General features: G+C 41.1%; 1 protein-coding gene across 4 annotated transcripts in view; it reads left to right on the top strand.

The window, feature by feature from the left end:
• wasf1 (WASP family member 1) overlaps nt 1-24,947 on the top strand; it is an 84,916-nt gene that overhangs the window by 12,389 nt on the left and 47,580 nt on the right. For all 4 annotated transcript variants that reach the window (XM_042503790.1, XM_042503792.1, XM_042503791.1 and 1 more), the window contains 2 exons: nt 19,620-19,774; nt 24,070-24,204. In XM_042503790.1, the coding sequence (XP_042359724.1) occupies nt 19,642-19,774; nt 24,070-24,204 (268 nt within the window). In that variant the 5' untranslated portion in view covers nt 19,620-19,641. The remainder of the gene's footprint in view (nt 1-19,619; nt 19,775-24,069; nt 24,205-24,947) is intronic.

The raw sequence follows: 24,947 nt of genomic DNA, 5'->3' as shown, positions 1-24,947 counted from the left end.
CTACGTCCTATTTTAGAAAAGCAGGAGCAGCACAATCACTGCTGACTGCATCCAATGAGGCTAACGATGACTGCCAGTTTTGCAGTTAACATTATGTTTTAGTTTGGCATCAGCAGTGTGCGGAGCTTGACCAGATTTTGCAGATCTACAGTGAGTTCAAACAAAGGTAACGTTGCAGCGGAATAGAGGGAAGCAGCAGGGCTGAGGCAGTTTTTCACCAGGCCAGATGTTGCCTAGAGCTTCAAATTAAATTTTCCAAATGCAGCATGGATCAGGAAAAGCAAGACAAGACAAAAAAAAATCTTTGCAGGCTTATATTCATCCAAGTGGTCTAATAGCTGCTTTGTAGGAAACACCAAATCTCTGTTTTCATATTTCCATCAAATTACAATCAGTATCCTCATTCTAGAAGAGTCCGTCCTCACTGCTGTCATCAGCAGCTGCACACTTGTTGAGCTGTTTCTTTCTCCTATTTTGCTTTAGTAAACCTCTCAGCTTCAGGTTTATCGTGATGCTGCTCTTTCACTTGGACGTCCAAGTGAAATTGAGGCTCTTGGGGCTTCCTGATAGCTGAATGGTTAAGTTGTGTACCAAATGCCTGCGACTTCCCTAGCTCAACTCCAGCTGTGTTGCATTTCATACCTTTCTTTTTTTCCATTTCCTGTCTGCCTTTATCCCGTCTTATCTAAAATACCAAATAATAAACTGAAATTGTGTGAATTCTTCGAGTTATTGCCAAAAATATATTTATGAGTTCACAGTGACCTTGATCTTTGTTCACCAAATTCTATTCAGTTCATTGTTGAGTCCATGTGAACATTTGTGCCAGATTTGAGGAAAGTCCCTCAAGCTGTTCACAAGAATGGCCATACGGAGGTACGGATGGATGACAGGAAAATATAATGCCTCCCTGCACAGAGGCATAAAAAGAATTGGAGGGTCTTTAAACTTACTTATAAATAATGCAATATGAATTAATTTTGTGGCAGTCGGAATTCCAGTCATTGAAATGCTATGGAAATGGCTATTGGTAACCAAACTACCGAGTTTCTAAAAACGATGTTAACTTTTCATTAAGTTCTACCCTGTTAACTTACAACTAAAATATAAACTCAATGTTTTCTACACCCATTTACATTAGTTTAGTTAAAGGATCTCAGACTTTTACCAAAAGTCTCTCTGACAAACATTTTTCACAAATTTGTTTAAATCCATGTTAGTGAGCACTTTGCCAACATAATCCATCCACTTGATAGGTGTGGCACATTAAGATGCTTGTAAAACAGCATGATTAGTATGCAGGTGTGCCTTGGGATGGTCACAATAAAATATCACTCTACAATGTGCAATTTAATCACAACATGCCATGGGTGTCACAACAGGAATGTCCACCAGAGCTGCTGACCGTGAACTTATGTTCATTTCACTTCCATAGGCCGTCTCCAGTGTAGTTTATGAAAATTTGGCAGTACATCCAACCAGCCTCATAACTGCAGACCAGATGTAAGTACAACAGCCCAGAACCTTCACATCTGTTGTTTTCACATGTAAGATCGTCTGAGACCAGCAACCCGGACAGCTGATTCAAAAAGTCATTGTACAACCAGAACATTTCTGCACAAAGTGTCAGAAACCATCTCAGGGCAGCACATTGCGGCAGGCAGTCACAGATGATCTTGCAGTTGAAGACGAATGTAAAGTCCTTGGCTGGCTCACTGGGCTGCTTGAATGTGCTGCCGAATTCTCAGAAATGTCATTTAAGGCAGGTTATGGTAGTGAAATGAAGATTGAACACACAGGTAACAGCTCTGTTCAACATTTCTGACGTCAGCATGCCAATGGCACGTGCCCTCAAAACTTGTGACATCTGCATTGTGTTTTGTTATGAAACTGCAAATTTTTAGAGTCGCCTTTTATTGAATTAAAAAAATTTGTGAGTGAAATATGAGAAAGATAAACCGTTTGTGTGCACAGAAAAACTCTTGGATCTTTTATTTCAAAAGAAAAAAATAGAAAAATAAAAAGTAAGAGGAGCAAAAACAAAAGTGTTGCATTAATACTTTTGTTCCGTGTAGATATCTAGATACTAAATGACATGCAAATTCCCCAAACTGAGCTTACTAAAGAGTAACAGAAATAAGGACAGCACATGTGTTTGCAGCCCTTGAGTGGGGTCAAAAATTACTCAAAAGTTTCCTAGAGTTTCAAGAACTTTTAGTGAAGCGTGTTGCCAAAGTAGTTAGAGTTCAAAGTATTTAGAGCTGTGAGTTCTGAATCATTCATATGCAAACTGTTAAATATCTATGTCTGATCAGTATCTGCAGCTATTTCAGTACTTATGAGATGAAGGGCTCTCCTGTGTGGAGAGCAGGGAGAGGTGGACTGTGAGCAAGCTGAGTAGGTGTTTATCTAATTGCAACAGGACTGAGAAAGCTCTCGGTTTGCGAAGCGATGCAACGGTGACTGTGACTGACAAGGGCATGATGACTCAGACGCACAAACACACAGACACACACACATTTAAACACACACAGTCTCAGGGGTGCAGCGATGAGGGAGACGAAAGACGAGCCAAAGTCTGACTGACCAGGAAAGATAACAAGGAATCGTGTGGGAGCAGTGATAACAGTTGCTGTGGATTCTGTCTCTTATGCTCACACACACACACACACACACACACAAACACAAACACACAAACACACCTCACTTCATGCTGAAGAGAAGGCCTTGGGCTTGAAATATGCCCACTGATAAGACGAAAAAATAGAGGCAACCAAGGGGAGAGAATAGGGGAGCGAGAGGCTTTGTACCTGCAGGAAGAATTGGAGCTGCTTCCCTTTCAAGATGTGTCGATTGGAGACGAACAGAGAGCCTTACAATGCCAAACGCAAGAGGGAGAAAAGGGGCTGAGAGGTGCTTTTGTCTCCATCCCTTCTGTCCCATTGTCACCCATATCGCCTTCACCAGAGACGAGAGACACGGCATTGGACTTGATCTAATGATCCAATCTATATCTGTATGTGTGTCTCAGCTGTGTGGATGAGGGAACGTATTGTGTATCTTGTCTCGATTGTGATCCTCTGGACTCCCCATCTAAATATAGCGGATTGAAACATGCAGACACCTTAAGTAACAGTCTGCCTCAATCTAAAAATCTCATCTCGCTCCCTGTGAAAACTGCCCGGCAGGCACTGCGAATCAGTGTCTTTATCATTTTTCAATATAATGGCAGAGTAAGTGGATGGTCGAGGCCTTAATTCAGTCAATCTTCTGCAGTAATGTTAATACAAGCCTGTTAGATCACATTTTGTCTTCTTTAGCCCCCCTCGCTCCACAGAGATTCATTCTTTCCTCCTCCCACCCCCCGGCTCTCTTTCTATTTGTATGCAGAAAATGTTCTCCCACCATTTTGCCTAGCGGTGACATTTCTGAGCATAGCTGTCAGGAATATGTGTGGGTGCACACGGGGTGGAGGAGATGTCATGAGACACAGGTCACATGATGCCTGCAGCTGACCTTTTGACCCCTAATGAGCATGCTGTTTCTATAGATGGAAAAAAGGGCCTGAGGATAGTGACCAACCGCTGCCTGCCACTGTGGCACCACCTCACATTTAGAGTATGTGCCAAAGTGTGTGTGTGTTTGTATATATATATATTTGCAAGTTATTAATGATATCAGTCAATATTGACTTATCACATATATTTTGCTATTTGTGAGCATGACGGCTGATGAATTGAAATGCCTGTCACATATTTGAGGTCATAGACACAGTATTTCCTAAGTTTGTTTTTCGACTGTCAAATGTTTTGGTCAGTTTATTTCACGGTCACACTTAAAACCAATGATGACAAGGTCAGACATTGGCTTTATTTTTCTTTTAAATGTTCATGTGTTCCTTTGTATCAGTCTGTGTCCCCTCTCCCCTCTAGTTAGTAGCAGTCCTTACTCCTTACAAGAAATCGCCCAAAATATCATGACTCAAATTTCGTCATTTTTAAAATCTGCTTAAAAAATTCTGAATCGATGAACTACAATGTGTAATATATCAGAAAACAGCTCATGATATGCTTGCATGTGTGTGCATTGAACTCAACTTGCCATGTTGTGTCTCATCAGAAAAGGTTCTAGTTAGCTGAAAGTGTAGTTGAATCAATTAACAGTTGAATCAAACCAGAGCTTGATGTCGTCCCAGTGGTCAGTCCTGCTGTTCTGCACCCAGTGGCACCGCCCTAGGCCTCCTCACAGCAAGGGCACCTTCACTAACCACCGCCACCCTGGTCTGCCAGCACTTTGTTCCCAGAATCATCTCTCATGCACAGACACAGGCTGTGACATTGCCCACAAACTCAAGAGACAGCCTATGAGAGGTTTGCACAGCTGCCCTGGGCACTGTGTGATCGCTCTAATTTATCCCACAAATCCTCCCTGCTTCCTCTCTTGTCTCTCTTCCTCACATATCCACCTCTCAGCTGCTGCCAACATACACTCAGTTTACTGAATGATTGTGAATGGGTTGTTTAATCTGTTGTTGGGGTGTAACTGACCCTGCTCTATCAGCATTGTTTTTTCTGGAACATGGTGGTTTTCAAGTTGCAGGTGGTGTGGGTCATGCCAAGATTTTTGTTTTGATTTTACCAAGTAAAAATGTTGAAAGTTTGACTTCAAAATAAGGGAAAAATACATAATCTGGCAATATGCTACAACAAAAAAATGACATTGCTTGGTTTTTAAAGCATGAAGTTGTGAAATTTTATCTTTGGTTGACAAGTTGACAGCATTTTAACATTTTTAATGGCTTACTCCTTTTTATGACATTGTTTTGTCTCTTGAGGCACTTAGAGAAACAAGAAATCAAAGAGTTGTTATTAAAGATTCTGTCTGCGACATTCAGAGCACTGATATAGTAGAAGATATAGAGGATTTAGTGGAGTAACGGCGTCCTGAGCAGAGAATGAGGTCACGCTACCTTTGTTTGTGTTGTAATCTGAGCTTCTCTGTCGTTTGTTGTGGTAAATCGCTCTGGCTTCAAGTGCACGTTAGTGTATGTGTTAGGGTTGGAAATTGTGAGCATTGTCCTTAATCACATTATTGGTTAAATTTACAAATGATTTGAAAAAAAATCCAAGCAATACCAAATGTGTTTTTTCTTCAACCACAGCTCACAGCAACATATTGCATATACTCTGAAAGCATTACATAGCCTATCGATTTATTGATAAAAATCCACATTTGATTAAATTCTTAATAACCGTAGTTGTACTTAGCTGTCCGCCGCTGTAAGCCTCAAGTGCAGACAACTCAGATACTCAGAATTTCACATATAGCCCCTTTTAAGTTTGGAGTAATTTACACTTAAAAATGTACTTAAAATTTTTTTCCCTCTCTCTCTCTTTCTTATATATAATTTTGACACCTACTGTAATCTAATTATTCTTTACAACATCTAGTGCACATGTGTCTGTCCTGGAAGAGGGAACCCTCCTCAGTCTTTCTACCATTTTTTCCCCCGTTATAAGATTTTTGGGGGGAATTTTTCCTTAGTCAATGTGTAAGGACAGAGGGATACTGTATGCTCTAAAGCCCTCTGACATTTCCAGCGCTGTTTGTGGTGACAACAACCAGGTATTGTAAGGGACCGTGTTTTTTGTGCCTAACCACACATTAACCACCGCATTGTCCAAACAAAAAACTGTTAATTGATGTACAATACCAATATTTACGCTAGAGACTGGGTTGGGTCAGCACCCCTTGAAGTGAAATTTTTTTTCCCCTCTGTGTTTACACATTTTCTTCTTTGCAAGAGGCAGTGATGCATGAGAGCCTGAAATAGTCTTTGCCTCCGAGCTATATCACCACACTTTCAAACAACGTACTCCTCTCATTCTTAAACCATGACGCTCTCTTAGATGAAGATCAAAGAAAAATTAATAGAAGAACAATTCATGCGCAGCGTGCTGAATTTGCAGCTTTCTAACCACAACGATGTCCATTGATAGAGGTGTGATGAAATGACAAAAAATGAAAAGGTGAGTGCTTCAGATGTGGAAAAGCAGGATGCCTTTTCTTTACACTCAATGTGTAATTGCTTTTGATATGTCGCCCTCTGGGATATTTACAGCAGTCAGGTGAATGTGAATCAGTACATCACAGTACAACTGTACAGTACTGAATCACAATACTGCAACATATTGAAAAAATTGCAGTATCAATGAGCTAACAGCTTCTATTCCCCAATAGAAACTCTCTCTGCCCTGCAACACAGAGCCCCTGGTGAGGACTCTGGTATTAAGAGAAGAAGAAGATCTCTCCCTTTCCCCTGATGCCACCCACGCTGCTTTTTTGTCTTTTTTGAATGTGCCTCAAGCTGCCTCTATCTCTTTGTCTCTTTCTCCCGCTGGTGTACTTTTCCCCTCAAACCTCTGGACCACCTCCATCTCTGCACAGGAGTTTGGAAACTTTTTTTTAACAGACAACTGAAGCTAGAGGTGCTTTTGAGACTTATTTTCATACAAAGATTAAGTACAAGAAGTCGTAAGTAGCACGTGGTAATATTTTGCTGGAAAGACTGTGTCTGTGGTCTGTGACACAGCACAGTCGTGTATTCTTGAGGGACATCCCCCTTCCAATTTCTATTTACGACCAGATGAAGGGACAAGGGACAAGTCTCATTTGGCAGGCATGTCCACTCTATCTGAGTGTTTTGACCTCCTAACAAGCTTCTTGGCTGCATGAGTAGCACTCTTGTGTCTTGTGTGCTCACTTCTTGGTGATTTTTTTTTTTATGTCTGATAGCGCTTTTCTGCCGTTCAGGCTGACAGGGGTTGCTGCATTGGCTAGTCTGTGTGCATGTCCTTCACGTTTGTATGAACAGCGAGGGAGCTGGTATAATGAAATTTACCTCACAGGCCAAACAAGCGCAGCTGCACAGCACGAGCATGCAGACATTTATTATTGAGCAGCCGTCTTTCATTATTCATACCAGTGGGTTTTTTGTTGCACTCAGCAGATAAACTTCTTTGAGTCTGTTTGTTCATCAGACACTCTACTCATTGACGTTGGCACACAGACGTCCATGAATATTTAGCTGTGGACGTCGACAGTGGGATAAAGAATGTTTGCTAAATGAATGTCTAAAGCAATCTAGGCACTTTGTAACACAATACAGTGTGGGCTGTGTCCGTTTACTCGCTCGGTATAACGGTTCATCGTTGATCATGCTCTGAATGTAAAGTGTAGTGGACAGCCAGCCACTGTGGAGTCACAGAGATTTCTTTTCGTGCACATAGAAATATTTGATGAATGGAAAGCTTAGATTCTTATCTTCTCCAAAGAGCTGTAGGGAAGAAAGACAACAACAGTGTGTGCAATGACTGCACAAAGTCAGATATTTCTATAGCTGTTTAATTCCACGCTTAAAGAGTATTGCAAAGGCAATAAAATTGTGCTACATATGGGCAAAGTTTTGCTACAATTGCCCTGTTACACCTGGTATTAACATTCATCCAAGGTGATCCGATCACAAGTGGACAGCTCCTTAAGTCTGTCTGTTCACACCTGGCAGCAGCATGTGTCTCAAGTGACCATTTTTGACTGAATCTCACTTCCCCGCTTTATATGCAAATAAACACGTTTATCATGTGTTGCTGTATTTAACCATTGGAAGGCAGCACTGCACTTCCTGTGCCAAGTCTGCCAGACATTAAAAAAATAATTACACTTCCCATAAAGAAGAAGTGACTTCCCATGAAGAAGAGGAAAGGAAGAGGTGTGCTTTCAGTGAAGAAGAAACAAGTGCACTCTACATGAAGAAGTGCACTTCCTGTGAAGAATTACACTTTCTGTGCCGAAGAAGAAAAAAAGTACATATCCCATAAAGAAGAAGAAGAGCACTTACTGTGCAAAAGAAGTGTACATTCTGTGAAGAAAAAGTGCACTTCCCATGAGGAAGAATAAAAGCACTTTCCATGGAGAATAAGTATAAAAAGAAGTGCAACAACTTCTTTGGCGTGTTCAAGGCAAGCAAAATCGCACAGGATGTTTGACGCAATATATTGCTCATAATGTAGCGTGTGAATGAGTACTAATGCCCACCTATGCAGAGGATGTCAGCGAGTGGAGTGGAGGGTCCTTCAGTGTGGCTCAGGACACATTAGTGTCAACACTGTTGAAAGATTGTGGCTAGACCATCTCCGAATGTGGTCTGTGCAATTGGATCTCTAGATAAATAGACGAAGCATTGAGTGCATTCGCACCTGTACTTTGAGCTGTCCTCGTGTGATGCAACCACTCAGCACACATGTTAATACCAGGTGTAAACAGGGCCATTGTTGATTTGAATTAAATAGAGATAATAGAGAGATGAAAATTCTAGCCGACAGCAGCCAAGGACTGTGATTGTGCATTTTCATAAGTTAGTATTTCAGCAGGTATTTGTTTTCTAGTTGTCTGAAGTAACTCCTGAAACTTGTTACCAGCTGCTTGGTAGCATTTTCACAGCCCAGAAAACCAGCCGACCAATGGATCTGTGCCATCTGAGTACCTGAGCACCATCTGAATGCCAGCATGCCAGGATGCTCACTTTGATCAGTGCTGGCTGTGTCAGGAGGAGAGGCAGGACGCAGTGCTAAATGACTGCCTTGCTTCACACCCTGGCTTGATTGGGACCTCTTGCTGTCTAACATGTACGTACATGAAAAATAGACAAGGACTGAAAACACAGCTCAGGTAGTGCGGGGAAAAGGAAGCATTCAGCATGGAAAAAGCTTACAACACAACACAGAGCAGCCTTTGTTTATGTGAAAGTTCGACAGCGTGTCAAAAAGAATATCATGAGGAATACAGTGCAACTGAAACTCAGAGTTATTGAGGCAAGGAAATAAGTTTATTATGTACCCGTATCCCCTGCCACAAGCAGCCTGTAAAGTTTCTGACTACCAGCAAACCTAGTTAGCATAACTGTCTGAGGCTGACCTGACAACACTAGTGCTCCAGGTGTATTTTTAGCCCGACAACAAGAGGTCTGCGTGCGTGTGTTTTTATAGCACCTCACTGGTGAGGGCCTGCAAGGTGTCATCTCACTGCTGAAGGGGTGCCGGCTGGTACAGAATTTTAATTGGCAAGAAGACGCACTGGCACATGCCACGATATGTTCTGCCAAAGTGATCTGCTGTGATGGGTGTGGATGGGATGAACAGGGATAATGTAAATGGTTTGATTTGAGTGATATTGGACTACTGTTTGCAGTGTGTTTGTGCATGTAATTTCTTTATGCACATGTGCACTGGGGACCTCTCACTGTGCGGAGGCGCCAGCTCTCCTCTCCTGTCAAATTCGACAGCCTGTTCCCACCAACAGCAACAAAGCACAAAAGAGATAGTTCAGATTTTTCTGAAGTGGGGGATGTATGAGGTACTTATCCATAGTCAATGTATTAAACCTCATTCCCACACGCCCTCACTCCCCAACACCCGCTGACATCTGGCTTTTTAATGCAGTGGGAATGTATATAATCGGCATTTACACCCAGGTCAAATGACTGTGCAGTAGACACAGGCATTTATTGCGTCTAGCTCCAATTGGTATTAAAGGAAACACAACACCCAGGTGAACAAGTCAAGTTCAGCTCCTTAACAAGCGAGATGCAATAATGCACCATCAGTAATTACCGTTCGTCTGCTCCTAAGCAGTGCTAAAACATCAATCCAAAATAGCATTCACTGAGTTTGAAAGAGGAAATAAATGAGTAAGGGGATAGAAAGAGAAGTAAGACCTGCATCCATGCTGCTTTCTACCCCTTTCCTGTTTGCTGGCCTATCGGTGACGTCTAACTGACACACTGAAACAACACACACACACATTCTCGCCTGTAGCAGAACCGTTTCCACAGCTGTGCTCTCTGGGCAGTGTGAAAGCAGTCTATAGCCTATTTCTAGGTGTTTTACCAATGTTTGGAAAAATCAGCATGCACACACTTATTTTGCTGGAAAAGGGGTGTTGTATACTTAAATGTCAGTTCGCAGAAACTTGGGAATTCAATGATAGCGAAGGAATGACCCGCTCTACTCTTCCTATGATTATCTAGTACTCACGTCATTGGTTGGATTGGTTAGGTTTAGGCAAAAGGAGTGAGATTGGTTTTGTGAAAACAAAAACAGTGATTTAATATCGCTGAACACAGATGCTCCTTCACTACCACTGCCTTGAACAGTTATTTTGTTTGTGTTATTGTGTGACTTTGGCTTTTAAAAGGGTTAGTTTGGGTTCACCAAAGTCACACGGTAACACAAACTTCTATCTTCTATCTAACTGATAGAAGCAGTGGAAGATGAGCAGCTCCTGTGATCAGCGAGCTTAAATGACTGTTTTTGTCAATTGAGTCTGGTGGCTTTGATGAGAGGATGGATGGGGAAATAAAGCCATTAACAGCTTCCTCATTGGAATGGGTGGTCAGACAGAAAAATAAAGCAGTAAAAATATAGCCTACACTTAGACTGTCAAACATTTTTTTTAGTTTAGACTTTTGGTGGCCAAAATCCATTTTGCTGCTGGCCCCCATCTACAGCAGTATAGCCTCCGTGTCAGCACTCTTACTGCTTCTCCAAACTGCGGACATGCCAGAAGACATTTACTGTATGTAATACTCTAACTATGGATGAGTACCACGTACAACCCCACTTCCAAAATTCCAAACTATCCCATTAAGACTTGAGTAAGGTCAAAATCAACTATTTTGTACACAGTGTCTTCTGACTAAGACAGAAGTGTTTATAGCTGTGGCCAAAAGCTGCACAAAGCCTGTCAGTATAGACAGTGTTCATGCATTAGGCCTTTTTCATTTTTTATTTTTTATTTTTTAATCAATGAATGCAAAAATCTCAGTCTTTTCTAACTTCCCAAGGGCATCTGATTCAGTTGAAATCACAGCATGACATCAGCACTTTATTATACCAAAATGTGTGATAAAAGTGTCTGGCCTTTTGTTCTGTTTTTTAATCGAAAGAACATAAAATCCTAGTCTTATGTGCTAATGAGAGAGAAAATGAAAGAACAAATAGCATTTAAAAATTTATAGCAGCCTCATTAGAATAACAAAAGCGATGAGCCAGACATCTTATTTTTCCTGTTGAGCCTTCACAGTCGCAAAGGAAAAGTGTTTTTACCTAGCTGAAGGAAACAGAAGTCTCCTTGATAAATTAGAGTTTGACAATGTACATTTCTTTTTTTTCTCTCTCTTATTTTCTTTGGAAATGAGCAGCAGTAGCTGTCCTGAACTGCATATCTGCATTACTGATTTAAACCAGCTGCTGGTAAGCTTTGCCAGTTTGATCTCTGCTCCCTCCGCCATTGGCTGCTATGGCTCTGCCAGCTTCCCTGATTAGATGTCTGTGTTTTTATGTTTGCAGCTGTTCTGTGCAGAAACAAACCAAATCCACGGTTGTAGTGTGCGAGTTCCCAGAATCTCCAGAAAAAGGACAAAATGTTCAGGCTAATTTGACACAGAGAATGCAATCACCCTTTGAAGAAGGGTTTTGGGGAAAGAACAGCACATTATTGGGGATTGATTTTATTTTAAGGCTTTACTTTTAGTCCTAGAGTAACTTCCTGTGAGCAAGTAAGCTAACAGATAAGTCAGGGCTCTTGATGCACACATGGGTCTGTTGCAGCAGTTGAATTGTTGACCCTTACAGGTTACAGGATGTCAATACCTAAAGGACAAACCTCCTGATCTGGCACTTGCTTTTATTGTGTTAGTGACTACACTCACATGGTTTCTGCAAGTCTTGAATGAGTTCAGTTTCCTAAAAAAAAGATAAAATAAAATAAACATTAGAAGGTATTAAAAAGATGTTAAGATTTAATTTACAAAAGTCTTAAACACTTTTTAAGTTATTTATAAAATGTTTTGGTATCTGATGGAAGCATTCTACACCTATAGACTAAAAGTGGGATTATGTGATTGAGGATTATGCATGCAGAAGGCTGTTCAGTTCTTAGACATTACATAATGTACATAGACATTATTGCCAGCTACAATATCTTTAGTTGGATGTGCATTGTCCCATGATGGGCATTGATTTTAGCATTACTAAGTAATTAGGGGAATTACATAAATAAAATGATAAAAAATAACTTTCTTATAAATTGCATCCTGTGTGGTGTTTAAAAATGTTTTAAAGTAATTTTTATTACTCACTCCATGTTGTGTGAAAAACGTGAAGAAAACAGTTTTCTTACAGGCCTCTTTGTTGAACAAAGAATCCAAAACATGTGAAAAGTCTTAATTGAAGGGGTTTGCAACAGCAAAACTATATCAAAACATCCATTTAAAACTCTCACACAACTTGTGCAGTATAATCCATCTTGTCGTATGGTCAATGCTCCCCAAACACATGCACTTTTGCAAAACCTTAAGATTTAAAACAATTGCACATACAAGAAACATGCCTATGCAAGCAGTGTGTGTGAACCCATCTGCGAAGGCATGCTGTTAGTCAATGTGTGGGACTGTTTATGTATGATAAACAGTTTGTTTTAACAAAAATACATTTGTTTGGGAACAACTGAGCATACGACTGGATAAATAAGACCTGAATTGTTGAGTTGAGTGAGTTTGGAAATAGATTTTTTTTAATAGCTTTGCTTACATGGTACCTCTTTATTTCAATTCATCAAGAATTTTCCAAATTTTTGGATTCTTCATTCATGGATTCATGTGAGAAAACAAAGTTTTCTTCACAAAAATTCAACATCACATGGGGTGAGTCATATGATGCTCAAATGGTCGTTTTGTGGGCGATGTATTCCTTTACATTTAATTTGGTGAATGCGGCAGAAACGCTACGCTCGATATGTGAACCAGATCCTTAATGATGTCCTTGTGTTGGATTCTGTGTCATGGTGATCCAAAGGGAAAATCTGTCTAACCCTTCAGATCATGAATTTTCCATCACTGCATGGTGAGATCTGTCTTGTTTCTGAGGCTATTTTGTTTCAATTCCATCCAGATCCCTCTCTGGTTTAGCTGCCTCCTCTTGTGCTCATCTCTTCCTCTGAATTTCTAGTTTCACAGAACCAGGGACTGTGATGGCAAACTGGGGCTAAAAAATATTGCATCGCTGTTGCACATTAGTTGTTTTTTTAATATATATAGTTGCTGCTCTGTTTGAAATGTTTTTCACCTTTTTCCCCATAATTTTCCCAAAAAAAAAACCCAATTTGTGTGTCTGCGTGTGTGTGTGTGTGTGTGTATGTATAAAAATCATAGCTTATGCTGCATCAAGGATAAACAAAGCCCTCCAAGTAAAAGGCCCTTGACCTGCTCCATACTGAGGGGTCCTTGGCTATATTGTGTGGCAGTGTGAGTGAGTAAATGCTCCATTAGGATTCATTAGAGCCTCTTCTCAGACATATTGTCCCGAGTGCAATGAGCCGCACCAGTGGAGGCTCCCTGCTCTCCAACGGCACGTGCCGCTGTCCCTCACCCCGCTTTGTGCTCGCACACAATGGATGAGCAATCCAAGATCTCCCTCTTATCCTCGCTCTTTCACATTGCCATTGACACGTCACCCTGATCTTAGCACATCAGTCCGCTCTTCCCTCCCTTCAACCTGCTCCTCTCTCGCTATGTCCACCGTCTTTGCCTTTGCTTCCCTTGGGATATTATAAAGTGACCAATGACATCCCACTGCAGCCGTTGCCATGGTGACAGGTGACAGCGGGAAGCACCACCCAAGATGTATGGATCGTAAAAGTAGGAGGACAGCAGTGAGGGGTGTACAGAGAGGAATAAGGCTGGCTAGCCTGTAAACTGGATGGAAACATAAAAGAAGGGAAAGAGCGGGTATGTGAGACATTTCTTTGTAAAGTAATCAACCCTGCTCATTTAATACTTTATATGGGCTGCAGTGATGGCCCTCCTTTATTTTACTGGCAAGGCACAGTCACTGGAGAAGAAAAAAACTAAAGGGGCAACTACTCGGAAACCACAGTTCTCTCACAAAGATCGTTCAGCTGCCTTGTTCAGTGAATCAGAACAGAATTGAAAATGGAAGAGTTTCATTTTCTCAGTGTTGGATCTGTCAATTCACATCCATTCTCTTATGGCGCAGCTATTGTGCTGAATAGTCAGGAATCTGTCACCAGGCAGTCATAAACGCCTCACACAGTCTCAGCTCATTGTGGAGAATCATATCATGGATTGACTATTAGCTAAAACGGAGAATAGTCTGTTTGTTAGTCGGCTGTATATTGAGCCCTTCTATGGTCTTTAAAAGTGCAGCACAGTGGACATGGAGAGTTTTTGTAATTGATGTGTCGGCAAAGCTTTTTAAACTCCAGACCTGCTGTGATTTTACAATTTTCCAAAACATTGCTAGCATTTCACACACATTAGGTGTTTTTGGACCGCGGGAGGTTTCTCATAGTTCTAAGATCCCCCTTTTTATTGTGTCCACACAGCAAGATGAATGACATTAGTTCTAAAGGCCCTTGCATACTGAGCAGACGGGCGGCTGTCAGTCAAAGTTGGGCCACTGGTGAGCGTCAGTGGCCCTCATAGCTGTGGTGTGTCCTGCACCGTTGGCCCTTGTCAAAAGCTTTTTTCAGCAGGTTTTCACCAGTGTGGAGCAAGTAAAGGGCCTTTTACTTGGAGGGCTTAGTTGACCCTTGATGCACCATCGGCTCCTTATTTTTACACACAAACGTAGACACACAAACGCAGCCAGTGTTTCTTGTTGATTTTTTGCAAATTATGGAAAAAAAGGTGGCAAAAAATATCAAACAGAGCAGCAACAACATATTAAAAAGCCTACTTATGTCCAGCAGCGATGCAATTTCCAACAAGTTGAATTGGCGGCGGTGGCTGTGGAGCCCATCAATGATTGAAATCATTAACTGGCCGTTCAGCTCATCGCATTAGAAGACAAGCGGGAATGAAAAATGTAAACAAGGGGCTAAAGTCATGCTTTCTTCTGCGCAGTATTATGGTTGGCGGATGTGATTCGGTTAAAAGAAAATAGTTCCTCTATGAAACTCACAAGGTCACAAGGTCACAAGGTCTGGGGATTATCTTGAGTAACCAGGTCAGGATGTCTGGAAGGAAACATTCATGTTGAATTTTTCTTTTTTTGGGGGGGGGGGCTTTAAGCACCACATGCCAAGTGAAATATAGTTCCATTATGTCAGAGAGAAGCCAAACTCTCTCTACAACAGATTTTTCCAAACACTTGTCAACTCACACCAAAATAACCCAGACTGATAAATGGCACCAATAAATAGCAATAGTAAGAGGGAAAATGTGGATTTTGATTTGGGGGCGAGATGTCACTTTAAGCCCTTTTGTCTTTTGTCTCCATCTTGTTAACTGTTAATACAATGTTATGGTTTTGTAATTTGTAATGGGTTTGGGTTTAGTCTCTGTCTCTCCCTTGCTGTCTCTTTTATTTTATTTTCCTCTCTCTGTCAGAACCAAGATGATGTGTAAGCGATTTCGCGCGAAAACCCTTGAGAAATGGCAGCATTATTCTCACGGGAGCAGCGCTGTCATATGTCATTATGTCATAGTATGGTATGGCAACTACAGTGGACAAATGTAGCTTGTATGTGTGTTTGTGTGTGTGTGCATACAGAAGTGAGGGCTTGGTTATGTGAGAAAGTGTTTCCTGCTATGGACAGCAGTCTTGAGTTAACTTATGTCCAATCAGCGAGGCAGCAAATGTATGCTGCAGTCATTAATCACACACAAATGTGTTTGCACCATGAAGAGACAGTCAGAGGAATTCTTTCAAAAGCGAGGCGAGTTAACACTGTTTACTCTCTAATGATGTGTCAACAAATATCAAGGAAATGTAATCAGGCCTGTGATGCTGTAAAGCAGAGGAGATATCATCCTAAGTGGATGTTTTCTTGATGCATTATGGTAAGAAAAAACCATGTAACCTTGTTTGCAAGGGACCGTAACAGCGATGGAAGCAGAGCGCAACTGTGAAGGATACACGATGACTCTAGATCTCTTGCAATAATTTCTCCTGTCATGTCTGTGTCTCTCTGCCATTCACAAAGTATTTATTTTGAAAAAAGTAAAATAGAGGTATTAATCTCACAGCCATTATTTCTCCCACATGCCTAAAACGGTTTTCTTTGTCTGTCATCTCTCTCAAACTGCCCTCTAAAAGGCCTAATTTTCCATCATTGTTTCTTTTAATCCTCTCGCTTTAGACAAAAACTGTCCTTCCTCATACTCAGAAATAACTCTTCTGACCCAGCAGGTAGGAGGAAGGTTGTTAAGAGGACAACACATTCCTTTATGGGAGATGAGAGAGGAGAGAAAGAGATGAGAGAGCAGGGGGGAGGGGTGCAAAACAACATGAACTTGCCTGGCAGATACATTCGTCATCATCTCTGTGTGTGTTTGGGTTAAATAAGCTAGAATGTATGCAGAGGAATAAACACAGTTATGAGTGACTGGTTTCATTTTTGTTTGGGTCTCTATTGTTCTGCATCTTTTCTCTCTGTACACGTGTACAGCAGAGATACACTGAGTGTGCAACATACAGGAACCGTTACTGTTTCAATGAAGTAAACAGATGAGCTTAATAAAGGTAAATGGATGCTTTATTACCAGCTGCAACAGTGTGTGGCTTATTGGTTTCATCTTATGAGTCTGTGTGTGTTCACAGCATGATGTGGTCCTAAAGACACCTATTGTATTAGAAACTACCACTGAAGCAGTTTTGATTATTTTGCTAAGTTTTTAAATTTGTGGATGTCTGTGGGCAGATTTCTGTGACCACATTAACGTCACAACTTGCAGTCACAAAACTTAAGAAGTGTGTAGTTAATATCACAAAATGAAGGCTGAGTTCAAAATGGTGGGGTCCCAGCAAGGGGCCATTGGCCCTAACACTTTATGCCCTTCCCCAGATTCATTTTAAAGAAGTATTTGACTGCTGGAAAGAAAATCAGGCAAATGGAGAAGATCAGATTAATAGTAATATTAGTGATCTAATTTTTATTGATATTATGTTTTACATCAATATACTTATTCGCTTTCCTATGGGCGTTAGAAAAGAAGATTGACACCCTCAGCAGCTGGTTAACTTAGCTTAGCACAATGACCTCGCTCTGTTCAAAGTAATAGTTCTCACTAATGAACATTTTATCTCATGTTTATAGTATTTACAAAAAAAAATAAAGTGTAAAAACAGGGAAAATATATTTTACATTAGGTTATATGCTGGATTATTTCCTGGTCTGAAACTCCAAGAAGTTACTGCGACACAGACATGAAAGTGATATCAATTATCTAACCCCCGACAAGAGAGCCTCCTGTAGTGCTGGCCATTTCTGATTTATGGCTTTGGTTCGATATCCATGTTCTTGCTTTTGTGTGTTTTTAAGGTGACCTTCCTGAGACAGTGTTACATTAAGTATTGTTGGACCTGTATGTTAAAGGTCAACACCATTACAACTGAGTTTACACCTTCACCTTGGCGAATCAGGATTTGCCCTCCATTGCGGAGGTTGTGGGAAATGTCAATGCACACTGGGTCAAAAGGTGTAACCAATCAGGAGAGGATGTTTGTGTGTACATGTGTGTGTGGGGGGGGTTGTAGAGATGGTGACGGAAATAAAAAAATCTCTGAAGAGTAGAGAGGACCTCTTATTTTAGAAGTGTGCAGGGATTTGATGCTGTGTTTGGGTTTGTGTCGTACTACCGTCGCCCGCACATCTCATTCAAACCTCTTTAACAACAGCTCACAGAGGTGCAGGTTCTCATTCTCTCCTTTTATGGACATTTTTGCCCCCATTTAAGACGCTTCCAAGATGAATCACCTCAACAAAGCCTTTTACTGGGCTCCCTCTCTCTCCCCTCTAACCATCCATAGCTGGGCCACTTCCTAGAATAGCCTTCCTTGCCCTACATTTCTATGGATACGGTCAATAATCATGTTTATTCCTCAGTGACGGCAACACCGCTAAGAATACAGCGGGATATTAAAAGTACCAGCCGTCAATTAAAGTTTAATCAGTGCTTTAACGAGGCCTTATCGCTGTCAATCCCAGTCAATCAGTCAGTCCACCAGACTACATCAGTGCACACATTTGCTCTAATTATAGCATTACAGCAGAGAGACAAGGTGTTGTTAGCATGATTAACTGGTGTTGTCACAGAGGGAGATGTGTCGGCAGGATGGTGTTTTGCCCTTTATGCCCCTGATTTATTTGCGTTCATTTCTCACCCTTCTTTTCATTACAAGTTCATTTCTGTAACATCATGTTGCAGTCATACTTTTTGTTCTTTTATCTTTATTCCCATATTGGCTAAGTTATAACTTAAATATAACAATTTTTAATCAACTATTGGATGAACTGTTTTCGTTTCCTTGATCTTGACAACTTTGGTGATTCCCTGAATATTCCTGTTGGGCTTAAGCGGGAAGCTCTGTAGCTAAAAAAAAAAAGACCCCAATGGGAAAGTGCCAAAAACTGCAGTTCACCAAATTTTTGTCATCAATTCGTTGATTCGTTGAGTGTCTGCGAGGCGTCACTACAGCTTCAAACATTATTTTTGGGGCAAGCAAAACCACATTGGGGTTGGGGGTTGCCATCAAGTGGCTAAATGAGACTACAGAAAGTCATCATGCCGAACCGCGCTGAACATGGCTTTACAGCCCCGTAGCAGTAGCAATGCGGCTGTAATGTAGTTCTTGTTGGCCTAGCAATTGCTTTTTACTCCTGGCAACAGTATTTAGGCTTCAAAATGCTTTAAGTTGTATTCAGTGGTGAAGATTATCTTGCTGAATAAAATGTGTAATTATCATAAATGTTTGTTCATCACAGAGCTTTTTTTCTACAATGATCTGAAATCCAATGGAAAAATCTCATAGGCTTTTTGATGAGGGAACCATAGCAACATTCACAGCATTCGGATTGGCAAACAGAAAAACGTCATCCCTGGGGCGCTCTATTGTTAGCATGTTAGCATGCTGATGTGTCCAGCTTTACAGAGCGGCTTACATATTGAGGCTCTTTTAGTATTCAAGAGTATCCTGGTACTCTTTGCAGTATAAAAGTGTTTTTAGTTCTGAAAACACGCTCTGGTTCTGCAGTTTGCAGCCTCTGTGCCTTATGTGGTTTTGGGAAGTCATCTGTGTTTTTGTGTTGGAGGAGAATCGGGCCAAAGCAGCCCAGCTCTGCAGCCTTAATGCCATTAGCATGGCTGAGTGGGCAGACAAAGTGCTGAGGTTTGTTAGCCTGGCTGTGCATGATGAAAGGATAAGACAGTGCTAAGTCAGTGAAACAGATGAGGCAACATGGCTGTTAGCAATGTCATAACATGACTCTCCCTCTGTTCTGTTGCATTTTACATTTCTCCAGGATCCTGTTAAGCTGGACTCGCATTGTATTCCTTCTCTACATGCCCATTTTAACATCACACTCTGCAATCGTTCTTTCTGTTAGGCTAATGTTTTCCTCTCCATTACTCTGTTGTGTTAAGTTAGGTGTGTACTCCTTATTGTCTCTCCCTTATATCGTTGTAATCAGCAAAATCACATGGCCTCTGTTATTTTTGCACTAATGGAGTTTTGTCTTATATCCTCCCCTCTGTCCTGTAGGTAGTGGTGTCGCAGCAGAAGGATGCCGCTGGTGAAGCGCACCATCGAGCCCAGGCACCTGTGCCACACGGTGCTGCCAAGGAACATCAAGAATGAGCTGGAGTGTGTGACTAACATCTCCTTGGCCAACGTCATACGCCAGCTCAGCAGCCTCAGTCAGTACCAAAGAGACACACACACGCAGACTTATTCCTCATACAGTCTTTCAACAGACACACAGCACACACACTGTATTCATACACCTCGGCTCCCTGTAAGTCGATTAGGTATATTGGGAACTGAGTCAGCTAATGCCTACGTGTCACTTTTTATTCCTTTCTGCTCATTTCCTGAAAAGTAGATTGCAGGCGTCAGAGCATTAGAATATTCAGAAAACTATCTGACAAATTTATAATCTTTAACAGCCAAGATCAGTTTTCAAAACTGCACATATTTGCAGAACCTTTGCAGATTAAGTCTGCAAGGAAACTGTGTGGGGTCATCCTCCAATTAGGTTTTTAGAGTTGACTCAAAAAATCAATAAATTGCCTCTCATGCAGTGTAGTGTTCCAAAATGCTCAATTCATTTGTATTTTATTTTATTCTATTATGTGCCCAATGTATTGAAAATTCAGAGATGAATTAAGCTAAATATTCTTCTAATTTTAAGCATAAAAAATTGTTATGATTTTGTTTCAACAATTACAAATTATTCTGTGGCACTTGCACATTTAAGTGCAATGTTGAGGGTGAAGTTGTTTGTATGAGTGGTTCTTAAAAGAAGCTGCAAGGAGCAGCAATAACGAAGACCAATCAATTGCCCCGTTCCGAACAGGTATTTCTTGAATTGGCACTATAGTAGTTAACATAAAAGTACATAGTATGAGTAGCAGTAGTATCAGTTTGGTGAGTGAACTGATACTACTGCTACTCATAGTACTGAACTTCAGTGTCTACAGAGAAGCAGCCCCACATTTAACTCCTACAGTATGTCATAAGTCGTGTTTTACCTGTAAGGCTCGTGTCTAAATGCCTGTGTTCATCAGCTGTGATGTGAAAACATCAGATTTTGCACAGTCAGAGAAAGTAAAAGTCTGAGTTCTGGTCATAGTTCCTCAGTTATAAAATCTGAGCACAGCACGGAGCACTGCTGCTGCTGCTGCCAGGCTGCTGACAGCGCTGTCAGCTGAAGAGTCAATCACACTGGACGCAGTAGAGGAGGATGTACCAGCGTCTGGTTCAAAAGGAGTTTTAGCCGACTTCACTGACAGTCTGCACCAGAGCTGAGCGCGTTGGAGCAGCCAACAGACACGCCGCCCTGCCTCACACTAACCCTCTGCTTCCATCACAGTTATTTTTGTGGTCAGAGCACTTCAGATAAGAGTCGCTTGTAAAGTTTGCAGTCTGCCATGCTGTTGCTCCGACATCGCTCTACAATGTCGGAGCTAAAAAAAGTGCAGTAAGTCAACAAAATATTTACCTTTTTAAAACGCCAGCATGGAGCTAGAAAATAAGCTTGAAAATATGCATGACCCCCCCCCTCTCTCTTCAGACTGGCAGTCTGAAGAAGAAGACCTGTTAGCTCGAAACGTCACTTGTGAGTAGCTCAATAAAAGCTGTAAGTGGAGCTAAAGTGTGCGGACCTTTCTCTAACAAATGAACAACGGACAGATTTAATGATTATTTTCAGTTAACAGATTTCTATTCACACTTATGAAGGATACACAAAATTGGCACATCTCTGCTATTTAGAAAACAAAACTATAAATATAGCTCATTGTTAATCACTTAATTTGGAGGGTTTTTTCAATCTGGCATAGATTTGAGCTAGGAAGGATGAGAAAACACAATACACATGGTCATGACTCATCTGCTATGACATGATTAAAAGAAGCTTAAAAGCCTCATTCAATTCATGCAGGAAATGGTGGCCAATAATGGGGGTCATTATCTACATTCAGACGGGCAAAAGCTGGAATACACATTGTGATATCACAAAACCTGAAATGTGTTAGTGTAACAGAGTAGTAGTTTTCCTCTTGAGTTGAATCTGTTTAATCTTTCTTTTGGTCTCATGATGGTATCACACAGCTGTCTTTGGGAAAACACTTCCAGCGCACACATCTCCATCGGAGCAGTCAGCCTCTAACGTTAGGTTCCCGGGGGATTTCCAGTCACCACCGTCACAGCTTTTCTACCAACTCTCTCTATATCAGTAAATGTAACTGTGATGCTTGACACAAAAGAACAGAGCTTCTAGTTTGCTGTGATCGTCTCTGACAAAAGTACTTAAGTTTACCTTTTCAAAACAAAAGGACCTTAGTGTTGTAGACTACAATTCCCCAGAGCCAGTAGGTGAAAAACTCACGGCTCTGCTAAAGTGAAATTTTTCTCATTATCGCTGCATATAAAATCTTCAGTGGCTCTGAAATAATTATATTGAATAATTCCACACATCCCATTTTAAGCTCCTGCTGCGGGATCACCTTTGCCTCATCTTTGTCCATCAAAATCACATATATAGATTTTTTTCTGGCAAAAACATCCCTTTGTGGCTTAATATAGCTTTTAAAACTCCTGGATTCTACCCGGTGCAGCAGCGACTAACTTTTGTCCTGTCCTTCATCATATGTTAAACCACACTGACCAGTGTTGTAGACTTAAATTTTATTGATTTGGTTATTTTTCCTTTATTTGTGCTTCTACCTTAAGTAAAAACACAGATAACACAATTAAATGGTGTCTTTTTTTAGCTGTGTTTATTGTTGTAACTAATAAAATTGTAACTAATTTGTTAGATGAACTTAGTTCTGATAAAAGTCCAGTTATGAACAACATCGATAAAAGATTTGTGGCTGTTTTATTTATTAAAATTTCTCCTCAAAATGATGTTTTGTAATTAGATTTATATTTACAGGGTATTTATTTTGAAAACTGACTAGATGCTGCCTCCACTTGGAGAAGCTGTGGCTCAATTCGCTCTTCGTAACTGTGTCGCAGCCACACTCAAAAAATAGTCTAGACGCATATTTTTAGTGGCACAGAGAGGAGATCAGCTTCTGAAACACGCTGCAATGCATCTGGTAGAATCACGTGCATCGTTTAGAGTGGCCATGATAAGCTACAGTGGCCTTGTCACAGCCGAAACATGCTGCAGTTGCACAGCTGCCACACCAGACAGAATCCAGTGGTTAAATGTAACTACACCTTTGCCTCATTCAGTATGTGCAGACCTATGATTGTGCAAATTAGCCCTTGCCTTTTTTGCTCACTTGCAGCTTGAGCGTGCCTGTTCACCCACAACTCAGCTCATCCAAAACACAAAGTTTTGCTTGTAGGCGCTAATGGATAACATGAGAGTCCAGCTTAACTTCATTATCAAACAGCTAATTATGATGCTAATGTTAGATAAAACTTCCTTTACCAGCTCTGACAAGTTAAAGTGAAAGTAAAACTCTATTTGGGCGATCAGTAGCTACACCTGGCATCTCTTCAGATACCCTGCCAGTTAGCGGGGTTGTTTCCATAGGTTTGAAATGCAACAACCCTGGAAAGTCTTATAATATAGATTTTGCCCTGATTCCAAAAAAGACAATATTCCTACTAAGCTGTTTAAGTGGCTAATGAAAAAAAATCTTCCTCTGGTATTTAAGTTTACAATACTCCGATTAACATGCCCTAACATGTTGTTTTCATGTTATAATATGGAAAAGTGAAACAGATGGAGCTTTTTGTGCCATTTTGCCTCCTTGCAACAAAGTAGGATATTTCGTTTGGTTTTCTACTGGTGGTGGATTAGTTGGACTGTGCAAACACAGTTTCATTCCTTCAACCATCTTCTTAAAAAGCTTGCATTGTAATGTTTTCACATATACAAAAGCCTGTCTATGTCCAAGTCTTTCATGTTCAAAGTAGGTGTGTTTCTTCTTCTGACCAGAAATGTGAGCTTTTCTTTTGGCTATGCGTCTCTGCACCACAGCCTCGCAAACTGTTGACCAGCTGGTTTGTGTGCAACTCCTCAGCAGAGCAGAGCTAACCATAAACAGGCAAGAGGCTTTGTGTCACAAAATGCGGTAGACACCCATATTGAGACGCATATTCACAATGGGCTGTATACATGTCCAAAGAATGCTCTTAAAACCTAATACTTAATTTGGGAAATTCTGAGGATTTCAAAGAAATTAACCTGTATTAAATTCAGAATATTGTTATATCTGGAATAACAGAGGAATATTATATTATATTACATATTACATAGTCACTTGTAGACTGCAGTTCCAAGGCAAAAATGCTCAGTTGTGGTAGCACGGACTGCTTATTTAGCACATTATCTGTCTTGTAGCATTAAAAAAAATCACCATATAGACATGATAGCAAGGTTAAAAACTTAAATTTCAGCCTAGGGGTTTTAACACACAATGGCATTTTTCAGTAAATTAATTTGCAAATTTAAAAATGTTTTTTTGTGCAGGTAAATATGCAGAAGACCTGTTTGGAGAGCTGTTCAACGAGGCCCACACCTTCTCTTTCCGGGTCAACTCCCTGCAAGAGCGTGTGGACCGCCTCTCCATCAGCGTCACACAGCTGGACCCCAAAGAAGAGGAGTGTGAGTACACTAACCATACACTTACTCAAACACACACACACACACACACACACACACACACACACACACACACAGACTTAGTCTTACACTCTCCTTTCTTTGAAATGTTCTCTGTCACACTTTCACCTCTTCATGCATCAAATTGGATGTGCACTTGTTGATGTGCCTTTCAGTGTGTTTGTGTGTCCGCTGTGTGATGGAGCTCGCCTGTCCCCCCCGCCCCCTCCACTGTTAATGGCTGTTATTAGAGGAGCAGGCAGCTATGAGATGGTGTCATTTTTCACCCCCAATAGTACAAACCGCCACTTCAATTGGAAACATTCTGAGCCGCTGGATGCTCGTTTACCCACTAAAGGCTGTCTCTTTGCACAGAGAAATTGGATCTGTGGTCAGGCTGTGTCTGTGGTGCGCAATAATAAAAAGGAATGTGATAATCGGCGGAGACGTGTCAGGTAAGCCAGGTTATCCTGAGAGAGGGGCGCCAGCATGACAGGATAGCGTAGCATGAGGAGTGCAGTGGGTGTAAAGGAAAAAGAGAGGGAATCGCAGCGGTGTAATACCATGCTCCAAGGCGCCGTATCGATTTCCCACGGGCCAGCCGTGTGTTTACGGCTTTGCACAATGCTACTCTAACTGCTTCCTTGTCACTGACATGGAGACAGTAAAATGCTCACTGGGCTGGACTCGCTGCTCATGGCTTCTCTGTGAATGCGAGTGCAAGCTCTGATACCTTTTCACAAGCC

The sequence above is a fragment of the Plectropomus leopardus genome, chromosome 16 (genome assembly GCF_008729295.1).
Source record: "Plectropomus leopardus isolate mb chromosome 16, YSFRI_Pleo_2.0, whole genome shotgun sequence".
NCBI lineage: Eukaryota > Metazoa > Chordata > Actinopteri > Perciformes > Serranidae > Plectropomus > Plectropomus leopardus.
This window is presented reverse-complemented; position numbering and strand designations above follow the sequence as displayed.